The sequence below is a fragment of the Anguilla rostrata genome, chromosome 1 (assembly GCF_018555375.3).
Source record: "Anguilla rostrata isolate EN2019 chromosome 1, ASM1855537v3, whole genome shotgun sequence".
In the NCBI taxonomy this organism is placed as follows: Eukaryota; Metazoa; Chordata; class Actinopteri; order Anguilliformes; family Anguillidae; genus Anguilla; species Anguilla rostrata.
The window spans coordinates 9,023,330-9,049,678 of record NC_057933.1 but is presented as its reverse complement, the minus strand read 5'-3'; the positions used below and the strand labels follow the sequence as shown (position 1 = coordinate 9,049,678).

The 26,349-nt window shown below is 49.8% G+C and overlaps 1 protein-coding gene across 5 annotated transcripts in view; it reads left to right on the top strand.

Annotated features, from left to right (window-relative positions):
* slc8a3 (solute carrier family 8 member 3) overlaps positions 1 to 26,349 on the top strand; it is a 99,181-nt gene that overhangs the window by 48,347 nt on the left and 24,485 nt on the right. For all 5 annotated transcript variants that reach the window (XM_064317948.1, XM_064318109.1, XM_064318023.1 and 2 more), the window contains exon 3: positions 21,072 to 21,178. In XM_064317948.1, coding sequence (XP_064174018.1) covers positions 21,072 to 21,178 — 107 coding nt within the window. The remainder of the gene's footprint in view (positions 1 to 21,071; positions 21,179 to 26,349) is intronic.

Genomic DNA, 26,349 nt, shown 5'->3' with positions numbered 1-26,349 from the left:
ACTCACGCCACACATAGACATGCACACGCCCACACATACACGCGCGCACACACGCGTGCACATGCGCACACACACACACACACACACATGCACATGCACAAACACACAGAAAACTCATGTCACACCCAGACACACACACACACACACACACACAGACACATGCACAAACACACAGAAAACTCACACCGCATCACATACACCCACACGGTCACGCACTCACAGATAACCTCACAATACGCATATACACACACACACACACACACACATACAGATAAGCTCACACATTTGAGTGCTGTATAAACCCACGCAGCCAGCACACATGCGTCCACTGAGTCATCCATACTCACACATGGGCCTGCACGGTTCTCTGAGATATTACTAAATTACCTCTCCCACAATTAGGGCACGCGCATTACTCATTTCTGTCCATTAATATTGCTAACACAATCATCGGACCATAACATCTACCTCATAGTCGGTTTGGTGTTTCCAAGCAAAGTGGGTCACATGACATTGTGTAACAGACTGAGTCACGCCTTCCATCCCTCCCTCACGCGTCTCTGCCCGAAAAAAAATCAAACGGCTCTCTGTTCTGTTTGAGTTACTCATTGGCTGCTCTCCACCCCTAATCTCACCACATTAATGCCCAACCGTTATTCTGACATTTGCGCTGGCTGGGCCCAGATCAATATGAAGCCTGGCGGGTTTTTCCTTCCGCGCAAAGTCTACACCGCTCCTTCCCATTCATTCAGTTTCATTATTTAAAAAAAAATTTTAACACAATTTTTTTTTTTTTTTACTCCCCAATTTGTAATCACCAGCTGTGCTTTCCCCGGCTATCGCCGTGCCAACGCCCAATCCCTGCGGGGGAAGCGCGTACGCTCCTCCTTCAGTGCACTCGCCTGCAAACCGGTGGCCATTTAACACCCTGCACTCCACACAGTACTACAGGAGAGAGCTGGTGTCAGTCATATTCGCGGTGTGTCTCCGGCTGATGGCAACTGAAAGTCTGTGGGTACCTGTCATATAGCCAAGGGGCATTAATTCAGCAGTATTAGCCTGGCCAAATGATCCCCTCTGTTGTTGACGCGCAGTTATTACATTTAGCAGATCACAGACACGCGCGCGCACGCACGCACACACACACACACACACACACCCACCAGGAGTTATGGAAGGCCCGAGCAGTCCTTTGGGTATGATGGCAGATGTTGATTAAGTTGAAAGGGTAGTGAGGTAAGTGGGATGCTTTGTTGTGCTTGGAAACGCTTGGCAATGGGCTCGTACCCAGAAGACTTGTTTTTATATACAGTGTTCGATCAGCTCCATTTCTTCCCAGCTGTTCCCGCCGTTGTACAAACTCACGATACAAATGTAGGCCTCCTTAACCGGAACGGGTTTTACGTGTTGATTGCGAAGAGAAAAAAGAAAAGGAAAAAAAAGCAACAACAACAAAAAATGTGATTCGTTTGGATTATTTTAGAATGATCTCTGATTATTTTACAATTTACATTTGATGCAAGAAAAATGTGCATGCATAACATGTTTCATGTCATTATCTGTTTAGAGAGAGGGGAAAGAGACAGTAATTGTACATTAGCTCCTGAAACATAGTGGGTGGGGGGGGAGGGGGGCGGCGGCTATTTGCCCAGTTAGCCCAGAGCTGAAGCCAACCCTCAGAGGGACAGAAGCTGGAGGTGCTGCAGGACCATGGACAGCCTGCAGCTCACCTGGCCTGCAGGACCACATACAGCTTCCAGCTCACCTGGCCTGCAGGACCATGGACAGCAACCAGCTCACCTGGCTTCAGGACCTTGGAGAGCTCCAGCCATATGCTCCTCAGGAACAAACCGTGCACCTCTGCCATACCTGCTGGGTATGCCCTTTCCACCCCTAGCTGTGACAGGTCTTTACTACATCAGGGTTAATGTTTAATAGGCGGTTGGGACGCACCCTACCAAACCCCTTCCCTCCAAACAGTGGGACGGTGAACACTTTCGTGAGCAGCTCCTCGTGAGTAAGAGTGATATTTTGGCTCCGGAGCATCACAGCTGGGCTTCCGTTTTTTGGTTTGTTTGTTTGTTCTTTTTCGGGGGCTGTGGCATGCATACTGGCAGAGCACTCAACAGAATATCCCACAATGCTCTGGTGCTGGGCGTGGCACGCCAAACATAAGAGCGCAGGGCCAAGGACTCGGGGTGACCCCTGCCAATGAGAGCGCGGGGCGGGGGCGGATGGGGGTGGGGCTGAGTGGGGTGAATGATGCGAGAGTAGAAACGGACAGAGGGAGAGAGAGAGAGAGGGAGGGAGGGACAGAGAGGGAGAGAGAGAGGGAGAGACAGAGAGAGGAACAGAGAGGATGAGAGAGAGAGGGAGTGAGAGAGGGAGAGACAGAGAGAGGTAGAGAAAGGGAGAGAGAGGGAGGGACAGAGAGAGAGAGAGGGACAGACTGACAGAGAGAGGTACAGAGAGAGAGAGAGGGACAGAGAGGATGAGAGAGGGACAGAGAGACAGAGAGGGGGCAACAATGACAGAGAGAGGGACAGAGAGAGAGAGAGGAACAGACTGACAGAGGAGAGAGCTTCTCCCGGCAGTGGCGTCGTTTCATTCGCGTCACGTCCCGCTTTATTAGCCGTTCGCGTCGCTGCCGATCTCATTTGCCTCTCGCCGGCTCGGAATGGCCGGCATAAATATTGACGGAAGGAGCGGCTCGGTGCGGCGCGCTCGCCGGCGATAGGAGGGGAAATATTAGCGGGCGTGTGAGCGAAGGCTCTCCGCGCATACGCGGCGTACTGATGAGTACGCAGCTCCTCTCTTCCTCTGTTGTTTTTATTTTTTTTCTCCTGTCTTTTTTTTTGGGGGGGGGGGAGATCTGAGGGGCTCGATCGGCATCAAACGGAGGCTGCACCTGAACGTGGATGGGGCGGATGGGGCGGATGGGGCGGAGGGGGCAGATGGGGCGGAGGGGGCAGATGGGGCGGAGGGGGCGGAGGGGGCGGATGGGGAGAAGGCTCTGAGCCGGAAAGCGGAAGAATCACAAGCAGGCTAGTGCTCTAACCATGAAACCGCTATCCTGGGTCCACCCCCGCCCCCCCCACCCCAAAGGGAGACGCTGGACATCTCTCCCGCCAACCCCGCCACTACTCCAGTGCGTCTGACCGCCAGAGAGCTTGTTCCACGCCTGCATATGAAACCACGGCGCATGTCCTGTCAGTGGGTCATTGCACAAGAAGCATGTTTAGAGAGAGCAAAAAAAAAAAACAGACAATGAGTCTCATTTGAGACGCGCTGCCGGCACATTTCGCCAGGGGCGATGGTGTACTTAGTTCCTTTTTTAAATTTTTATTTTATTTTTTTTCTCATTTTCTCTCACGAGCAGACCTTGTTCTTGTTTCTCATCATTTACATCCGTTTGCTTCTTGAGGGCCTTCCAGACTGATGATGATGATCAGGGGGACGTCTGGGGGAGGGGGCTGGGGTATTTGTGAAACGGGGGGATGGTGACGGGGCAGTGCTGGGTCATTAAGGGGAAACGGTTCCTCTGCACGCGCACGGGCGGGTCACGGACCTACGAACAGCTGCACCATGAAAGACGCCGCCAGAGGGCAGAGGTCGCGGGGGGGAGGGGCTTTACGAGAGCGGGTGAGGTGAGAGGTCGCAGTGGGCGGGGTCTAACGGAGCTGGTGGCAGCAAAGCGAACGCGAGGCTCCGTCGAGATCCATCTTTGGGGACTCTGTGCTCTGGGGGTAATTAATTTCTAGGTGGGACGGGGGGGGCAAATGAGATTGATGTGAGGGGCCCTACCGTGAGAGGAACGACGTAGTTGGGGTGTTCCGTACCTCCAGGAATGCCAGGGGGCCCTGTCTACGCCCCTCAGCCTCTGGATCTTCCCCTCTCGAGGTGTCACCGGGGAAACAAACCGAAAAATAAAAATAAAAATGTGTGTCCATCTTTCCAGATGCCTGAGCAGAGAGAGAGAGAGAGAGAGAGAGAGAGAGAGAGAGGGGGTTCAGGGAGAATCAGGTGAGATGGGGAATCAGGTGACACGGCACTTAAATTGGGTCACCATCCGACGCACGGTGGAGAGAACGGCTAAAAATACGGAGCGTGTTTGAAAAACGGAGGGAAGGGAATTAGATGAAAGTGTTACTATCTGCAGAGGCTGTGGAGATGGAGGGGCTGCCGTCAGTGTGTGGGGACGGAGGAGAGGGAGTCAGAATGAGAGAGAGAGAGACGGAAAAAAACATGTGAGAGAGAGAGAGCGTGCAAAGAGAGAGAGAGAGAGAGAGAGAAGCGTGAGAGAGAGAGAGAGAGAGAGAGAGAGAAGCGTAGAGAGAGAGAGAGAGAGAGAGAGAGAGAGGTGTTCCCTTCCTGATTGCTTCGGCCGCGCCTGATTAAAGCGGCATGCCCCCCCCGCCCCCCCGCAGGCTCTGCTACCCTGCGTTCACTTACAGGTGCATGAATCAGAGGGGAGGCTGAAGGTGGGGGTGGGGGGGCAGGGGTAGGGGAGCTGGGTGGGGGCGGGGAGGGTTGTTCTGGCTGCTTAATTGAGTAGACATGTGTGCAGGACTTCTGGAGGAACACAACAGGGGTCAGGGGAGAGGGAAGGGGAGGGACGGAGGCCTGCCTTGATCGTTCCCGAAAACGAACCCTCGTCTCCAAATCCACCGCAGGGGTCCCTGAAGTGCACCGCGGGGCGGTTGATGTGCTTCTGTGTCTCGACTGAAAAGACGAGGAAACCTTGATGGTGGAGGAGGGGAATTATGGAAGTAAGGAGCTGAGTGTTTGGTGCTGGTTGGAGTGAAATATTTGTGTAACTGAGTGGGAAGAGGAGTTAGACACTCCCCAGCTCTTCCCCAAACACCCACAACTCCTCCTCTAAATCACCCCAACCTCCTCTTCTAAGACACCCGCACCTCTTCCCTTAAAACACCCCCACCTCCTCCCTTAAAACACCCCCACACCTCCTCCCCTAAAACACCCGCACCTCCTCCCTTAAATCCCCCACACCTCCTCCTCTAAACACCCGCGCCTCCTCCCTTAAACCCCCGCACCTCCTCCTCTAAAACACCCGCACCTCCTCCCTTAAAACACCCCCACATCTCCTCCCCTAAAACACCCGCACCTCCTCCCTTAAATCCCCCACACCTCCTCCCCTAAAACACCCGCACCTCCTCCCTTAAATCCCCCACACCTCCTCTCTAAAACACCCGCACCTCCTCCCTTAAATCCCCCCACACCTCCTCCTCTAAAACACCCGCACCTCCTCCCTTAAATCCCCCACACCTCCTCCTCTAAAACACTTGCACCTCCTCCCTTAAATCCCCCACACCTCCTCCTCTAAAACACTTGCACCTCCTCCCTTAAATCCCCCACACCTCCTCCTCTAAGACACCCGCGCCTCCTCCCTTAAATCCCCCACACCTCCTCCTCTAAAACACCCGCGCCTCCTCCACTTGCCCCCGGTTCTCAGCCCCTGGACGAGCAGCAGCTCATTTCTGGCTCCAGAATTTCGGTTCTGCAACGTCAGGCATCCCCCATATTGCTCCGCTCTCTCTCAAGGCATCGGCGATAAAATAAAAATAAAAATCCCGACGTCGCTCCTGCCTGGTCTGCATCAGCAGAGCTTCCCCTGCACATCAGTGCCCGGCTTTTCAGCATCCGAATCCCCCGCAGTCCCTTAGTCGGGTGCCTGAATAAAAATAAAACAAAATAAAAAGCGGGGTTCAGGCTATGAGGCTCGGCGTAAAATCGCGGTGCGTTTCCATAGCGCTCGTAGCGGCGTGACGGCGGGGAGGGTGGCGGGGGGGTCGGGGGGGTGGGGGGGGGGGGGGGGGGGGGGGTTTGGGGTAACAGCAGACCCCTCAGGGGCAGCGCGCCGATTCGCCTGCGCTGTGGACAAAAGGACGCTAACGCGATTAGGGACACAGACAGGACACGCTTCCGCCGGGGAAAATCCTGGCCAAGGGGAAACACTTCTGCACATTTACATTTACTGTCTTATCTCATGTTTTTATGTTTCATGTCTTATGTTTCATGTCTTATGTTTTTATTCATTATTATTATTTTTTATTTTTTTATTTTTTTTTGGAAAATATTTTATCTCCTCTATTGTTTTTACTTGTCTCGCTTATTATATATTTATTTTTAATGCAAAGCACTTTAGGCTGCAGTTCATTCTACGAAAATAGTTCAAATCAACATTATTGTTATAATAATAATAATAATAATAATAACAACAACAACAATAATTGTTATTATTATTATTGTTGTTGTTGTTGTTGTTGTTATAATGACCCCTCTAGTACAAGTTGTTGAGGGACGTTGAGGTAGTGAAGGTTTGCTGGTGAGGCGGGGGACGGCGAGCCCTGGCAGCTGTAGCCCAGGAGGAGAGCTGTTGCCCCCCCCCCCCCCACCCCCTCCCCCCCCCCCCCCCGCCCATGAAAACCGCTCGCGTCGTGAGCCGCTATTTATAGCAGGACGTGTCTTCTGCATGTCATCGACTCCTCAATTACTGATGTGTGCTATTTTTTCTTTTTCTTTCTTTTTTTTTTTTTTTTTAGTTTCCGCAACAACAGCATCGCCCTTGTTTCCCCCTCCATGGGAACAAGAACATACAGCGCGCACACGGACACGCACACACACACACACACACACGCCTGCGCGCACACACACACACACACGCACACACACGGACACGGACGCTCGCACACACACGCACACACACACACGCCTCACCACACACACACACCACCACACAGCACACACACACACACACCACACACACACGCCACACACCGCCACACACACGACGCCGCACACACCACACACACACACGGACCGCGCTCGCACACACACCACCAACTCGACCCCCCGAAACGCCCCACACACAACACAACACGACACGCTCGCACAACCACACCACACACGGACGCTCGCACACACACGCACACACACGCCTGCGCGCACACACGCATGCGTTTTATAATGTATGTGTGTTTCTTTTGCTTGATTAGGGATGCAGTGGGCCATGTGGACAGTTCACCCCCCCCGCGTCTCTCTCTCTCTCTCTCTCCCTCTCTCTCTCTCTCTCTCTCTCTCCCTCTCCCTCTCTCTCTCTCTCTCTCTCTCTCCACTGGGTGGAAATGACATTGTTTTTTTTGCTGCTGAAACACGATGCTCACACATGAGGGTGTACTAGAAATAGCAAGGAGAGCTCAGGCAGGTGGTGTAAGGTGTAACTGCCTCAGAGTCACTGTCGTCCTTTTTTTTTTACCGGACCCAGGGGTGTGCAGGTGCACTGCCCATGTCAGCTGACCTGGGGGGAAATGGGGGAGTGGTTTGGGTTGATGGACAGGTGCACTGTCCATGCAGCTACTCGAATGGGAGGTTTGTGAGGCTGCACTGCCAGCAGCGAGTGGGAAAATGGGGGAGTGGTTTGGGTTGATGGACAGGTGCACTGTCCATGTCAGCTGACTAGCGAGAAAGTGGGGGAGGGGTTTGAGTTGATGGACAGGTGCACTGCCCATGTCAGCTGAGGTGGGGGAAAATGGGGGAGGGGTTTGAGTTGATGGACAGGTGCACTGCCCATGTCAGCTGAGGTGGAATGGGGAGTGTTTGGTTGATGGACAGGTGCACTGTCCATGTCAGTGACTAGCGAGAAATGGGGGAGGGGTTTGAGTTGATGGACAGGTGCACTGCCCATGTCAGCTGACCAGGGGGGAATTGTGGGTGTGCTTTGGTGTTGACAGACAGAATGTGTAAGCACAGATAGTTAGGGCTTCGGGTGGGGGAAGGGGGTGTCTCTTTTGGGTACAAGCCCACAGAAAGCAGCTGGAGGAAACTTGTAATATTTGTAACACCCAGCGCTCAACAAAACTGCTGCTGCAGCCCGCCAACTTAAAACAAAATGGCGCGTGGGTAATCTTTGGTGCCCCTCTCCAGTCTTTCCAGGGTTCCAGCTTACGGCTGCTGGGAGAAGCCCCCTCTCCCTCCTCAGCCCGTTTGTGCTGCTGCTTGGGGTTTCAGCCTGGAGGAGCGTGTGGACTCCTGTCCTCCATGCCCCCCCCCCCAACCCCCACCCCGCTGTCAGAGCCCCCTGCTCTCCTCCCTACCTGCCCTCGCTCTTCTCTCTCTGTGCTCCCCGCTCCTCTATCCGGGCTCCGGCTCCTTCTCTCAATCTCCTCCATTTCTTCCCTTCTCTCTTTCTTCCTTCCTTCACATCCACCCCTCCCCACCCCCCCCCCAACACCCACCCCGCCCCACTATCCCACCCCCCCCCCCCCTTCACCTCCACTTCATCACAGAATGCTTTATTGCTCTGTACCCTTGGTGAGCAGGCCCTTGGACTCGGTCCAGGCATCCGGAAAAATCCTTTCTTCCGTCTCCCACACTTCGGGAGGTAAGGGGGGGGGCGGGTGGGGGGGGGGGTGTTGAGCTCTGAGCTCGTCGCTGCAGTTTCCCCTCTCCTGTCCCTTCCTCTCTTGTTATCTCTTTATTTTGGGTTGGATTCGCTCTCCCCCCCCTCCTTTCAGCTTGTCTGGTAGCTGCTGTAATCTATGGCTCTGGGCGCTGACAGGAAGGAGTGACACAAAAGCTAGTGCCCACGCTCCTGGCGCCTCTCCTTATAGGCCACCTGAAAGATTCCTTAGAACAAGTGATGTCACTTCCTCCGAGGTCACTGTCAGCAAGTCAAGTATACCGCGCTGTCTGGAACAGAAGATCCTTGCGGTGCTGAATGGTGTATGATGCTTGATGTGCACACAACGCCTCTCTCCTTAGTGACAGCGGTGAGGCCATTTTGGGAGAACATTTGGGTCAGTGTGAGGTTGCCTGTCTCCCTCAGTTCTGTTCCGTCAAAGATTTTTATTTATTTATTTTTTTACGTGACTCGACGTGACAAATCGTGGTTGCCAGATTTGAGAAAGAGTTTGCATGAATATTTAAAAGTTCACATGCGTACCTAATCTAATCTGAAAACTTTTGTCCAACTTCTGGGTTAATGTCTTTTCTTCCATTTAATAATTAATGGATTAATTTCATGCTGCGGGTCTGAGTGATTTATAATGCGGAATATAACCTTTAATAATGTCATTAAGTCAGTGATAATTATATTTATCACGTCAAACGGTGATATAAGAACAATAATCAATCACAAAAACAATCAAAACAACCTGTTTGTCTTGTGTGCAGTTTATACATACAGACAATAGCAGAGAGGCCTTCTTTCCTTCCTGTGGCAAGATATGTAAGTTATCTAGGATGCTGCTGTCTGCATTACATTACAGGCATTTACTTATCCAGAGCGACTTACAGAACTTTTTTTTTTACATAGCATTTACATTGCATCCATTTATACGGTTGGATTTATACTGAAGCAATGCAGGTTTAGTACCTTCCTGAGAATCGAACCTATGACCTTTCGGTTACAGGCCCAGTTCCTTACCCACTACGCTACACTGCAGCCCCCCCTGTCTGTGAGCGTTTTGCTCGACGGCCGTTTCCTCTCCTTGACTCGGTGTGTCCATGGCAGAGTCAGAATGGCAGTTACGCTTAAACCTTCTGACACATAAAACTGCTCAGGTCTCCAGGAGCATGTTGTGCTGTATTTTTCCATGACCAATCAGTTCTGGGAGCTGGTTCTTGTCCAGACCCAAATAAGGAATTTAGTAAGCCTATCGTTCCGGGACCCTTCAGATACACATACAGTTCTAGCACAGCCTAGTGGACTGGTACAGACTCATTCCAGGACCCACCGCAATACACTCCTGCGACCCACTTTGGGTCCCGACCCATAGTTCAAGAGACTCTGGTTTAGGAGATCTGCAGATTGTATCAGTCATGAGAATTTATGACTGTCCATATGGCAAAAGGGTCAGTTCCTGAGTGGAACGATTGGGCCTTTAAAACAACCTATTTACAAAAATGTCTTTAAAATAGTTAAAGGAGAGTGTAGCGTGTGGGCCTCATTACTCTAATGAATACTGGTGCATCTTCAAGACCATCTAACGAAAAATACCATTGGGTTGTTTTTAACACCTACTGGGAGAGAACTAATGGTGAGCAGGAGTTAAACACCCAGCATTCCTAGAGGGAAGCGAGTCGAACCCACGGTTGTTTACGTTTCTGTGCGGAAGAAGCAGGAGAGGCGCATGATGGTAGAGCGGTCCACGAGGACCCGACCGCCGGTTTTAGAAGCTGTAAATAACAGGTATACCGCTCGCAGAATTCTGCGGGGATCGCTTGTTGAACAGCCGTAGAGAGGAAGAGAAGACTGCTCGCAGACAGGCTAGCCTCACACATGGATTCTCTTAACACCTACGTTCCACTCCTGCTGGTATTTCGGTCACCTTCCAGAGTCATATTTTCCGTTGTTTGGGTTCTGCATTTGTGTGGTCAGAAAGAAAGGATGAAGCCCTTTGATGGTGATAAATGGCATAAAGTTGTCATAACAAAAGTTTGGCTCACCAAAATTAAGTAAAAATTTGATTGATGGACAGATTGTTGTCTGCAGCTGCTCTTCCTAGCCCACCTGCAGCTTGGACCACTGCCCACTTTTTTGACCCTTTGAAGTGTGGGTTTTTTCAAAATTCTAAATTAGTGTTCTAGAACATTGCTTCCAATTGCCAGTAGAGATGGTTAAATCACCATTAGAACGTTAATTTTAGAACATTCTATTCACTTGTGTGTGATTTTACACCTCTCCATGTGGCATTTGTTCTTCCTGTAAGGAAGATTTGTGCGTGAACAGGCTGAACACTCCAAAGGTTTCAAAGGGTAACTACTCCCAATAGAGCTACCTACTTTTCAGATCATCCCATACATTGCCACCCATTCATTTTCATGAATGAATTGCTGTGTGGTATTAATAACTACGACACATAGGTTTTTTTGCCATTTGTTTCAGTCCAGTGTCACAAATTGCATTTCATCCCTGGGTCGCTACATTGAAAGAGGGTCTCGACGGGAATGTTTAAGAACATGGAGCTGGTTGACCGTGCTTACAGCCTGGCAGAAAGCTCTGTCACGAGTGCAGGCTGGGCCTTGTAGTTCAAACATCTACACCGTCAGCCATCAGTGTTAGCGCTCCTCTTGTCTCCTCTTGTGTTGTGCAGCCTGTGGCGTGGAAAATAAGCATTGGCTTATGGGCGCCAGAGGAGTACAGAAGCCGGAGGTGTGGTGTTCCTTGTGAGGGGGTGAAGATAACCCAAAAAAAGAAAACTTCAGAGGCACGACTGCCGATTCATAATTGAGGAGAAAAAAGTGGGACCCTCTCTGCTTTCCTCCCGTCTGAAAAAAGAGGACAGATACATTTGGAGGGCAGGCTGCCCACTTATATATATATATATAATTACCAATCATTATTGGTAATAGTAACAATCATTCGATGTGTCTTTGTGTTCCATGTTTACAGAGGAAAGCCATTCATTAATTAACAGTTGTTCTTAAAATGTGATTCTTTGAAGAAATGGCCTAATTAGTATTGGTTCATTGTTGGATGTCGAAATGTTAGCGATGATGTCAGAGTTCCCAGGTTTGACCGAACATCCTTTTTTTCGAACATTAAAGAGGGAAAATGGGCCTTTTTGGAGGGCTCTTCCTGTTTCAGTGTGCCTCTGAGCGTGGGAGGGGAACGGTAGTACAGTCACACGGTAAAAATAGCCCGCTCTCATCCAGGACGGCACGCGCCCACTGTGCGCAGGTCAGAGCCTGGATTTTTTGGTTTTTGATTGACCGATCAGGGTAAGGTTCCGCACCTTTAGGCCGCAGCACCACCTCTCCAGTGATGTGTGATCTGAACCTATGACCCTCCGGGTCGAGAAGCTGTGTGTTCTCCGTACAGGATGTGATGTGGACAGAGCTCCAAGGGAGTCTGAAGGGGCGGGGAGGGGAGGGGGAGGGGGAGGGGGGTTATTTTTACTTCTTTTGTTGCTGAGGATGTGTCATCCATCTTCTGAGAACAACTGTTCAAGTGTTTTAGAGAAGGAATAGCAGTTGTACAACAAGGTATTTTTTTGTGCCTTTTTTGTGATCATGTCAAAAAAATGAATGGGCAGGCATTTTGGAGTAGTTGGAGAAAAGCACCAGTTATAGTTTTCTAAAAAAAAAAATGTGTTTCGGGAAGAAGGCCTACTGTACGTGTCACCTCACGATGGGTCAACTCTTTCTTTTTTACTTGTTGGGACGCCCTGGCAGAAGCAACGCCCTACACGGTTGGGTCAGCACAAAAAAAAAAACCAAAAAAACACCCGAGCTCTTTGTGGCAGCACATGAAGTGGGAGGAAAATCAGAGTGAGTTTTCTTTTTCTAAAGGTCAGGGATGTTTTTTTTTTTTAGGTGTATCCTGCCATTACTGTGGGTAACTGTGATGGAGAATAGGGTCACTAGGGTGGGAGTGCACAGCGTACTGTCAATAGGCGGTGACTGTAAAGCCATACCACCACTTGAAGTCTGGCAGATGTCTTTTGTTTGTCGATGTGGCCATGGTCTCCCTTTTTTAAGGCCTGTAAAGATGTGAGCTTGGATGGTAGAAAAGAAAGGAAGAAAGAAGGGCATTAATTACTTGAAGCGCAGGAAGCACTTTGGGATTTTGGTTGGAGAAAAGTTTGGGCAGGGACCGGACGGGGAGACACGGGGTGGGGGGCGGTGGCCAGATAATCCTGAAGCGTCCGAGGGGACCTGTGCTTTGTGAGATCCTACAGGAAAAAAAAAACCAGAAAAACTGTCCAGTGCTTGTTTAACAGTCAGCACAATTTAGTCTGAAGCCTAATTTTGTGGCTCTCCTGGCTTCAGTGGCAAATTTCCCTGCCAAATCGTACGAAAGAACAGACCGTGGTCCTGTGGGATAGGGGTGGTGAGGAGGGAGGGGGGGTGGGGTTCAGTGCCTGGGGGGTGTCGTGTGTCCTGTGAGAGACCAGGGGGGGACTGAAGGTGACAGGTATCCATGGCAACGGCACAGCGAATGGGGCAGGGGGGCAGGTGCGGGTTAGGGTGCGCTTTAAATACCCGAGCCTCTGCTGTTGAGACAGAAGTGTGCGGGCACTGGGGTGCGAAGGCGGATTTGGGGGGGGTGTCCCTTACACAGGACCCACATTCCTCACCCCGGGCCACGGGCTCAGTCAGCACCGACATCTGCGCCCTGAAATACAGGAGGCCGTGTGATTGAGTAGACGTGCGGCGGCGGCGGCGGCGTCACCGAGGGAGGGGACCCTCGCTTCAGGGTAGACCACGGCATTCCCACTTGGGGGGTGGGGGGGGGGGGGTGGGGCTCGCAGTTCCTCAGTCACAAGGCCAGCGCACGCTACCCACAATGCAGCGCTCCTAGGCTCGCACCCGCGCAGAGACGTGCCGACGCTGGTTTGCTGAGCTGCCCTTTCCGCGTCGCGTCCGGGGGGCGTTCTGGGTGCGGAGCGAGCGAACCTTGAAAACGGGGTACAGTGTCATCCGGACCTGTTTCCACTGCTTCAGTCTCTCAGGCCACGTTTTAATTAAAGTGGAGGGGGCGTTGGGATGTGGGGAGAGGAGGAGGGGGAAGTGTTTTGGGAGGGAAAGTGGGGGGTGGGGGAGGGAAGGTCGTAACAGGGACATGAGGCAGCAGGGTTGAGGCACATTTTTTGTTTATTCCCTTAAACTGTGGAACACATTTAGCATCTCTCTTTCTCTCTCCATCCCCTTGCTCTCTCTTTCTCCTTGTCTTCTCCTTTTCTGTCCCTTTCACTTTCTTTCTCTCTGTCTCTCTCTCTCTCTCGCACGCACACACACACACACAGCCATGAAATAGAAAGGGCAGTATGAGTTTGAATCAGATCAGATCATTTTTTTTTACATCCCTACAGTAAAATAAGATCTGTTCATGGTACGACAAGGTCCCCGACTTAATTGAGTGAAGTGGACAGTTCTTACGCAGAGCATATGACTACTACGCACGCTTGGCTGAATGCATTTTAAGATGACTCGGAAAATGACAGCGATCACAGCATTTTTTTTTTTTGCTGTTTACAGTTTGCTGTCTTTGTGTTTTTATGCTTTGTGCAGTGGCCTTGTGGGAAATGTTATTTCTGCTGACTGAAAAGACAGGGCACAAAGAAAAGTCATTGACAAATAATGTTTACTGCATTTTCCAGTGACTGCTGGAAAAAGGGTAATAATCAGGTAAGTAATGAGGAGGACCCATAATACTGCTGCACTGTGACAGAAACCGGGCCCTCGCTTAATTAAAACGCTGATTTCCCAAGAGGCTTTGGGGCTTGTTTTCTTCTCCTTTTCTCTCCATCTTTTTCTTTTTTTTTTTTTTTTACTGATTTTGGTTTATCGGGGTTCCGTGTGAAAAACAGACAGGAATGAGAAATGAGGAGAAAAGAGAGTGTGTCTTCAAAAAGAAACTGCAGAAGTTTCTTTCATGTAATATTCAAGTTTGGTGCTTGGATCAATACTGCCGGAGAAAGTATGTTTTGAACATTGGGGGGAAAGTCTCAGATCAATTTTGTATTATCTGTCATCTGATTGCCTGCAGTCGCTGGCACACGGAATGCCAGAGCTCTGTTTAAGCTTTTAAAAAAAAAAAGATGCCGCTTTTCTCGGAGAACACGTCGATATCGCTTTTTAAGAAACGCCGCGCTCCAGAAGGCACCGCGACACGTCGGTGACCGTCGAGTTGCAAAGTGGCGGGGGCGGGGTGTGGGTGGCGGGGGCGGGGGGTGTGGGTGGGGGGGCGGGGGGCGGGGGGGGGGGACTTTGACGTGTTTTTGCGAGACGTCCGCGCCGTGACTCCGGTGACATTTAAACGCACTCCGCTTCATCTCGCCCGGTGAACGCAGGAGAACGACGGGACGGGAGAACTCGAGAGGGAGACGCGGAGGGGTCGGCCGCATTAGGGAGAGGACAGGAGCGATTCCCGCCGTCCCGGCGGCGGCCATGATACAAACCCTGACGGAGCGAGCTTTGAATAGCACTGAAATCCCAGCGCTCTGTACTCTGCTGTAGATGAGCGCCCAGAGTCCGGATTGGGGGAAAATGAACACAGCAGATTTCAGCCTCTGTGGGGTTTTTTTTTTTTTTTTTTTTGGGCCAGAATAGAATGGCCCCTCGTTCTTGCCTCTCGTTCTTACCCACCCCCCCCACCCCCGCCCCCTCCCTCCTCTCTCTTTCTCTATCTCCCCTGGTTCACTTCTTCTTCTCTCCTCCATCCTCTACCTGAGACAGGAGGTCCCAGGTGGTGCCGTCTCGTCTGCCAGCGGAGTGAAACCTCTAAATTGCCTGCCATTATCGCGGGGCGTGACCCGCACGATGCCCGCCCTCCCCCAGGACTCTCAGCGCCATTGTCACCTGCAGCGGGCTCTCGGCTCTCACCGGCTCTCTCTTCCTCTAAACGGCCTCAAACGCTCTCTGTGCTGCCATCCCTGCTGGGGTTAATTGTGGGCCAATGTAAGATCAGCTGTGCTTAGTAAAGGGGGGGGGGCGGGCATGTCGGTTTTTCAGGGGGGTGGGGAGTGGCAAGACTAGGACTGGGTGCTGTGGAATCAAAGCTTTTTGTCTGCTTTTTTCTAAGTTGCGCGGACAATTTTCATGCGAGCGCTCGGGTAATGCGTCTCAGCTATTCGCTTGCATCTGGAGCCAGTTTTTTTTTTTTTGTATATGTTGTTTGTATATCTGTAATTGAGGGATTGAAACTCCGCCGTTGTCCAGAGCACTGGCCAGCTTTGGACCAGCTTTGGGCCAGTTTTGGGCCTGCTTTGGGCCAGCTTTGGGCCAGTTTTGGGCCAGCTTTGGGCCAGTTTTGGGCCAGATTTGGGTCAGCTTTGGGCCAGTTTTGGGCCAGCTTTGGGCCAGTTTTGGGCCAGTTTTGGGCCAGCTTTGGGCCTGCTTTGGGCCAGCTTTGGGCCTGGTTTGGGCCAGCTTTGGGCCAGCTTTGGGCCTGCTTTGGGCCAGCTTTGGGCCTGGTTTGGGCCAGCTTTGGGCCAGCTTTGGGCCTGGTTTGGGCCAGCTTTGGGCCAGCTTTGGGCCAGTTTTGGGCCAGCTTTGGGCCAGTTTTGGGCCAGCTTTGGGCCAGCTTTGGGCCGGCTTTGGGCCAGCTTTGGGCCAGCTTTGGGCCAGCTTTGGGCCAGTTTTGGGCCAGCTTTGGGCCAGCTTTGGGCCGGCTTTGGGCCAGCTTTGGGCCAGTTTTGGGCCAGCTTTGGGCCTGCTTTGGGCCTGGTTTGGGCCAGTTTTGGGCCAGTTTTGGGCCTGCTTTGGACCGGCTTTGGGCCAGCTTTGGGCCAGTTTTGGGCCAGCTTTGGGCCAGCTTTGGGCCAGCTTTGGGCCAGTTTTGGACCAGCTTTGGGCCAGTTTTGGGCCTGCTTTGGGTCAGTTTTGGACCAGCTTTGGGCCAGTTTTGGACCAGCTTTGGGTCAGCTTTGGGCCTGCTTTGGGCCAGCTTTGGGCCAGCTTTGGGCCAGCTTTGGGCCTGCTTTGGGCCAGCTTTGGGCCAGCTTTGGGCCTGGTTTGGGCCAGCTTTGGGCCAGCTTTGGGCCAGTTTTGGGCCAGCTTTGGGCCAGTTTTGGGCCAGCTTTGGGCCAGCTTTTGACCAGCTTTGGGCCTGCTTTGGGCCAGCTTTGGGCCTGGTTTGGGCCAGCTTTGGGCCAGCTTTGCTGCTTTGGGCCAGCTTTGGCTGGTTTGGGCCAGCTTTGGCCAGCTTTGGGCCTGGTTGGCCAGCTTTGGGCCAGCTTTGGGCCAGTTTGGGCCAGCTTGGGCCAGTTTGGGCCAGCTTTGGCAGCTTTGGCCGGCTTGGGCCAGCTTGGGCCAGTTTGGGCAGCTTTGGGCCAGCTTTGCCTGTTTGGGCTGTTTGGGCCAGCTTTGGGCCAGCTTTGGGCCGCTTTGGGCGCTTTGGGCCTTTGGGCCAGCTTGGGCCGCTTTGGGCCTGGTTTGGGCCAGTTGGCAGTTTGGGCTGCTTTGGACCGTGGGCAGCTTTGGGCCAGTTTGGCAGCTTGGCTGGTTGGCAGCTTTGGGCCTGCTTCCTGACAGGTGCGCGTGACACAGCGGTGTGTAGGGCAGGAGCGAGGCCTCCACAGAAAGCCAGACGCCTGCGTCTCGCTCTGAGGTCCCAGGGCAGGCCGAATTTAGAGAGGAGACACCCCCCTCCCCCACCCCACCCCACCCCCGAAGCCACGGCCATAGTGTCAAAGTGAGGATGTCATAATATGGTGTGCACTGTTTTTTTTTTTATCGTAGAAACCACTCCAGTGATTTATGAGGCATGATAATATGACATTGCGTTGAGCGCTAATTGATTCGTCTAGCTGTCCATCCGTAAAGTAAAAAACAATCTGCTCATGGTACGACTAGCTCATTGGCTTAATTGAGTAGAGTAGACAGTTCTTACGCAAAACATATGACTATTATGTGCGCTTGGCTGAGTGCGTTTAAGATCACTTAGAAAATGACAGTTATCACTGCATTTAATATTTTTATGTATTTTTTTGTTTTCTGCTTGCTGTGCTTGATTTATGCAGTGGTCAGTAGGGAGATGTTATTTATGTGGACTGGGAAAGACCCATAACTAGTTTTTCTTCTGCAGAATATGATTCTGATATAAACTTGATTTTGTATTATATCATTATAATCTCAGAGAGAATGGAACAGAATAGAATAACTCATAGTGTAATCTAATAATAGTGTGATGATAGAGTCGGACTAAGCCCAAGTGCATACACAGAATTTTAAAGAATTTCTCACTCCACAGTTTTGAATGAAATCATCAGGGAAATCAGAAAGGAATATCTTTGCGTAAGATTTGGCGTTAACCCTCCCTTTACCAATATAACTAAAATGTAATAACTGGAAATATAAACTGATAATTAACTAATGGAGAGATTGAACCAGGAACATTGATTAGAATGGAAGCGTGGGAGCTACTTTGCTCACATATGCAGTGCAGTCCATAAGCGTTTGGGCAAAGACGGAGCTTTTGTTGTTTTCAATCAAATTCAATCTAATTTTATTTGTATAGCGTATTTTATGGCAGTTGTCACAATACGCTTTACAGACAACCCTGGCCTAAACCCCCACAGGAGCAAGCCTAAGGCAACAGTGGCAAGGAAAAACTCCCTGTGGCAGATGGGAACAAACCTTGGAAGGAACCAGGCTCAAGGGGTAAACCCATCCTCCTCTGGTCGGCTCAGGGTGCCGACTGGTGACCAGCATGTCAGTCAGTTTTATAAGGTTTATGATGTGGCTCAGATGATGGGTGGGGCCGGGTGGCGGTGATGGGGTTTTGACGCTGTACTCCAGCACATTGGATTTGAAAACAGACAATGAACATAAGGATGATGTACCGACAGTCAGCTTATTTATATCCATATTGGGTGATACATATACGAATCACAGCCCTTTTTATACATAGTTCCCCCATTTTAGGGGACCAAAAGGAATTGGACAAATTAACAAGATCTTAACGCCTTTGTGTTTAGTACTTGGTTGCGAATCCTTTGCATTCGATGACTGTGACCCACAGACGTCACCAGACGCTGGCTATCTTCCCTGTTGATGCTCTGCCAGGCCTGTACCGCAGCCATCTTCAGCTCCTGTTTGTTTTGGGGGCTTTTTGCCTTCAGTCTGGTCTTCAGCAAGTGAAACACACGTTCAGTTTGGATCCAGTTCGAGTGATTGACTTGACCAGTCAACAACATTCCTCTTTTTGGCCTTTAAAAAATTCCTTGGTTGCTTTAGCAGTATGTTCGGGATCATTGTCCTGCTGCAAGATGAAGCGCCATCCAGTGAGTTTTGAGCCATTTGGTTGGATCTGAGCGGATAAGATGCTTCTCTACAATTCCGCTGCTGCTGTCAGCAGTCACATCGTCACATCATGCCAAAGCCATAGCACTGTCTCCACCATGTTTCTCAGATGAGGTGGTCTGCTTTGGATCATGAGCAGTTCCTTTCTTTCTTCGCACTTTTCTCTCTCTATCACTTGGGTACAGGTTAATGCTGATCTCAGCTGTCCATAAGACTTAAAAAAAAATTTTTTTTTTTTAAGCAAACTTAGAGAACTAGTCGTTCTGTTCTCGAGGCTTACCAGTGGCTTCATCTTTCCAGTAAACCCTTTCAGGTTATGCTTGTGTAGTTTTCCCTTTATGATGTTCTTTGAGACTATCTATGACTACATCCTGGAGAGTGTTGACGGTTTAAAAAGGGCTTTTTTTTATTCACAGTATTCTTTGGTCATTGTCATATGGCGTGACAGTAAACCTCTGGGAAGACCTTAAGAGGCTGGGAACCAAAGTTCGTCCAGCAGGTCTCTCGTCCTTTTATTACAGCCCTCCGGGTGGAGGAGGGAAGAACGGAGGGAGCTTCCAGGCACACGACACCAGAAATAAAATAAACAAAACATATTTTCCGTTCACCCTCACGGGCTCCGGCACTGAAATGGAAAAAAAAAACAATAAACTAAAATAATACTTAATCCTCTTTCGCCAGTTTTTTTTCCTCTCTCTCTCTCTCTCTCTCCCTCCCTCTGTCTCTCTCTCTCTCGCTCTCCATGCGTCTCCATGTTCCAGGCACCTACTTAGAGACCAGAGCAGTTTATATGCTAAATATAAACATTTGATTTGATTTTTCCATCCATCCATTATCTATACCCGCTTATTCCTGCTCAGGGTCACGGGAGGTGCTGGAGCCTATCCCAGCATGCATTGGGCGAGAGGCAGGAATACACGCTGGACAATTTCCGAGTCCATCACAGTGCACGTATACCTAGGGGCATTTAGACTCTTCAATTAACCTAACCTGCATGTGTGGGAAGAAACTGGTGAATTGTGTCACTGTTAAAATTGTTACGGGCTTTCCTGTAGCATGGACTTATGAGAATTAAGTTTTCAAAACCCTTTTCGTGCTTCTGAGGGTCAGAAACCGGGTTCTAACCTGAAACAGAATGTACCAAAAAAAACATTGCTGAATTATAATTTATATAAATCAGATCCTTGGTTTTACTTTGATGTAACTTAACTGATTTTGTGATTAGATATTTAAGGAAGGGGGGCTTTGGGGGGGGGGGCTTAGACCTAACATACGTCCACAGTCGGCCAAACCCCTAGCCCTCCCTCATCAATAACTCCTTAGAGGAATCAGTTATTGCAATCAGTGGGGCGAAAGGCCCAGGGGGATTAAAAGGTGCACTATTGAGCTGTTTGTGTGATGATACACAACTGTCCTCTTAAGCCCTTCTGGGCATTACTGTGCACTGCAGAATGCTGTCAATGCAATGCTTAGTTGTGCGTCTTCGACTGCATTTTCTATTTTTAAATAATTCATATGAGCTACTGCTCGCTTTATATTCTAACCGTAAACTGGACCTATGCCAGAGAATGTATCAATGTTTGTTGTTTATTTGAATGAATGCTAAAATAATTAAACATGTAAAATGATGAAATTGATGTAAAACGTTGCAAAAACCAAAAACTCTTCACAAGTAATTTTGTCTTATATTTAGACTTAAAATCTTATTTTACTAATTTCAAGATTTGCCAATGGCAATTTCACCAATAAAAAGTAGCTTAAAACAAGCAAATATTTTCTAAAATAAGATTTTGAGTCTCATTATATGACTAAAACACTTCTTCAGACAGATTTGTTTTTTTTCAGTGAATAGACATTATTTTCATTGTTTTTTTATTGTGAAAAAGAGCATTTCTAGTTTTCGCCCTCATCACGTTAATATATTGATTTTTTTTTTTTAATCTGCTGTGCCTTTCACATTTATTGCACTGTATCCAGAATAGAGTTCACACTGGTCACCTTGTGTCAGATAGCGTGATTGATGTGGTTGTCATGACAGCCCTCAGAACCAATGGGCTTCTCTGAAAGGAGGAGGGGCGCAGGAGACAAACCTCTCGTGCAGCTAACCGTAAAAGGGACAAGTGACCTTTCACACTTTGACCTTTCGACCTCTAGAGAGACAAACGAAATGCCAATCACACATCCAGTTTTTTTTTCCCCTCTCGAGTGACCTTTTCCCCCCTTCCCTCTGTCTGTCTTTCTGCCTTTCTCCGTCTCATTCACACCCTTATTTTTTCCGTTCTTCCTCTTTCCCTTCTCCGCAGCAAAACGATTCAGGTGAAGATCATCGATGACGAGGAGTACGAGAAGAACAAGAACTTCTTCCTGGAGCTGTCCGAGCCTCGCATGGTGGACATGAGCCTGCAGAAAGGTGCAGTACAGAGCCCCATCCCCCCCGCTGCCTGCCCTTTACCAGCCTGCGTCTCCTCCCCTCTCCTCTATTCCCCTCCCCTCTGCTCTCCTCTCCTCCTTTCTCCTCTCCTTTCCTCTCCATCCCCTCCCTCCCCTCCCCCTCTCCTCTCCTCCCCTCCCATTTCCTCTCCTCTCTTCTCCTCCCCATTCCTCTCCTCTCTTTCCACTCCACTCCACTCCTCCCCTCTTTTCTCCTCTCCTCTCCTCTCCTCTCCTCCTCTCTTCTCTCTCCTCCTCTCCTCTCCTCTCCTCTTCTCTTTCTGCTGTTTGTCCTCTCTCATGCTGCCCTCCTCCCCTCCTTTCAGTCCTTGCAACATTCCCCCTAGATTCCCATTGCATGATGGGGACCGTGCTCCCCTCCCCCACGGACCTTACATTATTTCAAAGTAACAAAATGGCAACAATGATCATCACCCCCCCCCCACCCCTTACGCCCACACCGCAGACACACACACCAAAACACACACACCATGTCTGGTTGCATTTAAATGAGGGGGCCAAAGGCAAAGGTAGCATATCAGTAGTAACTCATTTGTCAGACTGTGCTTTCATTGTTGAACCTACACTCTCATTATTGATGCTCCTAAGGCTCAGTCTCTGAAATAGTTCCCCTCGCTGTGAACCATTTCCAAGGCAGGGAGAGAGATATTGGCATGAATTTCAGATTTTATTCTTGTTTTAAAAATATTTCGTATATAAAGATAAATATTTCATTCGTTTTCATTATTTTTCTGTAATATTCTTCCCAAAAAGAAAGAATATGAACCACGAGGGGCCGGTGACCATGGAAACTTATTTTTTGTTTGGGTTTTAGGATAGACAGATGGGTAAAATCGGTAAGTGCTGTAGGTGAAATTTCATTATTGATTCAGTTCCATTTTTTAAAAAGTAAAAATCTTGGATAAAGAAGCAGTGCTTTTTTGCTTTGTAAACCCTGTGTGCGTGTGTGTGTGTGGATGCTGCAGTTTTCTGAAGCCCTGCCACGGTCTGGTCTTTGCTTTTGTTTGCGCTGCGTTGTGTGCTGAGGGCCCGCTCGGCGGCCGTGGGTTACGGACGCTAAAGAAAACAGAGAACGGAAACAAAAGAGGGAAAAAAAGGATGCGGCGTGTTCTTAAAATAAAGTTTCGGGTCGGTGCGTTGGGCCGACTTTGGAGCCGCCGCGTGTTTAGAGTTTGTTGAAAGGAGCTCGGCGAGCTCCTTCCTCCTAGGATTGTGAAGAGCTATCTAATGAACTGTTACCTAACCATGCTCAGGGCGTCGCTAGGAAAGGTACACACACACACACACCACACACACACACACACACACACACACACACACACACGCCGTTTGGGGTCTTGCAAGGCCCGGGAAGCTTGTTACACGCGGCAAACAAAGGCGCTGCTTTCTGAACTATGTCGACAGCTCGGCGCAAACGTTCCACCATGCGCCCCGCCCCCACCCCCCCCACCCCCGAACTATCGTTGTCCATCACCGCGCTCCAAAGCCCCGTGTCTGCTAACCCCCTCCTGTAGTTTATCTGCCGTGTAGCTTTTTTCTCTTTTTTATTATTTTTACAAGAGAGAGAGACGGTGTCGTTGGAAGCCGTCCAGGGCTGCGGGTTTGGCTCCTCGTCGCTGACAAATCCAATAAGACGCGAGCAGCATCACCGGGGTTCAGCGACACACACAGGCACCTGGGCCACGTTCATTCCGGAACCTCAGAGGCTGCCTGGCAACCCGTCAAGCGATCGTGTTTCTACGACGATGATGTGTGCGAGAGCCAATGGAACGGAGACCCTGAGCCAGGCTCTTCCCGGTGTTTTTTTGCACCTGTAATGTCAAGGCGGCAACACGGAATGAATTTCGCTTTTATCACATTTTTCCTCAAACCCCCCGAACTCAATGGATGACACGAACACGACGACTCGCGTCGCGATTCGCGCGATGCTCGTCCTCGCTATTTTTCACACCGTGGACGTGTACTGCCCGTGTCGTTGGAGGATAATAACGAGGTCAGCGTATTCTCGGTTTGTTGTGCGTCCGCAGGCGCCTGGTCTGACCAGTAGTGGCCGCTAGAGAGTGATGAGACCAGTGGAACTAGCTGGCTTTTGCCCCTTATCATTCCCCAGACAAGGCTTGCTTTGGAAGGAATGTCTTTACAACCACATAGAATGTTGATATCTTGAGTCATGAAATCCCTTCTCTGTTGAGACCCTTTCCGCTTTGTGTCACTCAGTCCCCCGTTAGGTCCTGTGTTTGAGCTGTGAGTGGCTGGTGGAGTCATGCAGCGACTGTGAATCTGATGACGCCTTGAAGAGGAAGGTCAGGGAGAAGTACTGTTACCTCTCAAATCAAATCAAATCAGTTTTATTTACAAAAAAAACTGTCACAAAGAAGCTTTACAGAGTAGCAGAAAAAGAGCAAAAACCAGGCCTGAATATCCAAATAGCAAGCACATGAGGTAAAAAAAACACCCCAGTGGGAATAAAAATCCCCAAATGGTGGCGAGAAAAAAACCTCCCTGATGGGAAAAAATCTTGATAGAAAACTGGCTATAGAAGAGGAGCCCATCCTACGCTGGCCGGCCTGGTGTAGAGCAGTGGTAGAATGAATGTAACAGGAATGTAATAAGTGATCTACCACAGATCACATAAATAAAATAAAATAAAATGGGTTGAGCAGGTTATGGTTACATACAGGAATTTAGCGGACGCTCTTGTCTGAGCAACTTGCACAACTTTTTACACAGTATCCATTTATACAGCGGGATACATACCCAGATTAAATACCTTGCTCAACCCTAACCCTACCCAGGAACCTTTAGGTTACTAAGAGCAGTTCCTTCTCCATTACACTACACCACTGCCTCCCTATTCTGTGGATTTTGAGTTGAGATGCACCTCTGCCCTCGGGCTGGAGTCATGTCTGCACCCTTCAAAGCAGCACAGGCCCGTTTATACTGACATCCCTCATCCTCACCTCCATCTGAGCAAACCCCCCTCGTCCCCCCCCCCCCCTCCCGCCAACACCCCTCCTCGGCCCCAGTCCCTGTTAACTACTGCAGTGATGTTCACTGTCTCCTATGCCTTACTCAGTTTATTTAACGAGAGCTCCTCCCATGACTTCACTGTTCACCCTGGGCATAATCACAATTCCTGCAGTGTGAGTCTGTCTGTTTGTGTGCTTTCTGTGCGTGTGTGCGCGCGAATCGTTGTGTGTGCACACGTGTACAAGTGTTTGTGTGTGTGTGTGTGAGTGTGTCTGTCAGTCCTGGGTCATATTAGCTCTTTAGATCCTGGTGATGTCTGACGGCACTCCTGCAGATCCCTAAAGAATTGCTGCCCAATATGTATAATCATGCAATAAAAGGAGTTTTGTTCTGAATATTGGTGAAAATAGATCTTGTAGATATTGTACTGGCAGTAAATTGCAGGATTTCTTTACTGCTGATTAAAGTGTTAAAAGCATTTCAAGTGAATATTTTCCCCAGGGTTGGTATGTGATTGTCTGGATGGAAGCAAAATCTTAGTTTATGTTTTGCTTTAGCACTTGTTTGTGGGGTCATCACTGTTAGAAGCCATCTTGATTTAACCTGGAGTTCCATTAAAAATGTTTGCTTTAACAAAAAAAAGGAAGGATTAGTCCATTTTTGTAGAACTAACTACCTGAACTTCTTGCTCTTGAGGGAATGTGTTCCTTTAACATATATAATTTCGTGGAAGCATTTTCAGAATTGTAAATACCTGTCCAGGTTTTAATTGGTGTTTTCAGCCCTTTGCGAAAATGAAGGAATTCACGGCTCGTTAGGGGCTTGTTACCGGGGGACTCTTCTGCTTCTGAAGCGTTGGAGGATGGAGTGTAGCACAGTGGGTAAGGAACTGGGCTTGTAACCGAAAGGTCGCAGGTTCGATTCCCGGGTAAGGACACTGCCATTGTACTCTACCTGCATTGCTTCAGTATATATCCAGCTGTATAAATGGATACAATGTAAAATGCTATGTAAAAAGTTGTGTAAGTTGCTCTGGATAAGAGCGTCTGCTAAATGCCTCTAATGTAATGTAATGTAATGAATCCCCCGTCCCACTTCCTCTTCCTGTGTTTCGAATGAGCATGTGAAGGGGAGCGAGCAGCCAGGCCGTGCCCACCTCAGACGGTGTGAGTAATGTCCCCGTAGTAAGGCCGCCCCCGCTCCCCCCCCCCCCGTCGGCTCGGAGTTGTTTACTGCGTGCCTCGGCTGCACCCGTCCCTAAATTACGTCCGTGTGGTCAATACCGTCAGCGCCTCCGGAAGGCCGGGGCCACTCCTCCAGCCGCCGCCTGTTTTTTTTTTGGTTTTTTTTGCACCCAGAGGGTGAGCGCATTTTTTCCGGGAAACCTTGAGGCTCGAGGTGACACTGCGGGATTGGAGGTGGAAGGTTCCGGAATGCCGAGGGTGGCGGGAGCGAGCCCTTTTTTTTCGCGAAACCTTGAGAGGTGACGCTGCGGGATTTGGTGGGAGGCGGAACGGAAGGTTCCAGAAGGCCGAGGGTGGCGGGAGAACCCCTTTCTGCGCCGCGCTGGGAGAGAGTGCGGGGTTGTGGTCATGGGAGGGGTGGGGGGTTCTCGATTAACCGTGTTTCGCTCCGGCGTGTTTAAACTCCGCATCGGCACTTTCCCTCCGGGTCACGCCTCCTCTTCTCTTCTTCTTCTGTGGTTTTTACACGCTCTCACGGCACGGTTATGCTTCTCATGTGCTGATGTGTCACTGGAGCAGGATTCTCTCTCTCTTTTACACACACACACACATGTACACACATACTGTACACACGCACACACACACACACACGTATACACATACTGTACACACGCACACATGTACACACATACTGTACACACGCACACACACACACACATACAGTTCACACATACTGTACACAGACACACACACATACACACATACTGCACACAGAGACGCACACACACACACACAAATACATGCCCACACACACACACACACACACACACAGTCTCTCTCTCTCTCACACACACACACACACGCACACATACACTCCCTCACACATACACACATACTGTACACAGACACACACACACACAAACACTCTATTACACACACACACACACATACACACGTACTGTACACAGACACATAC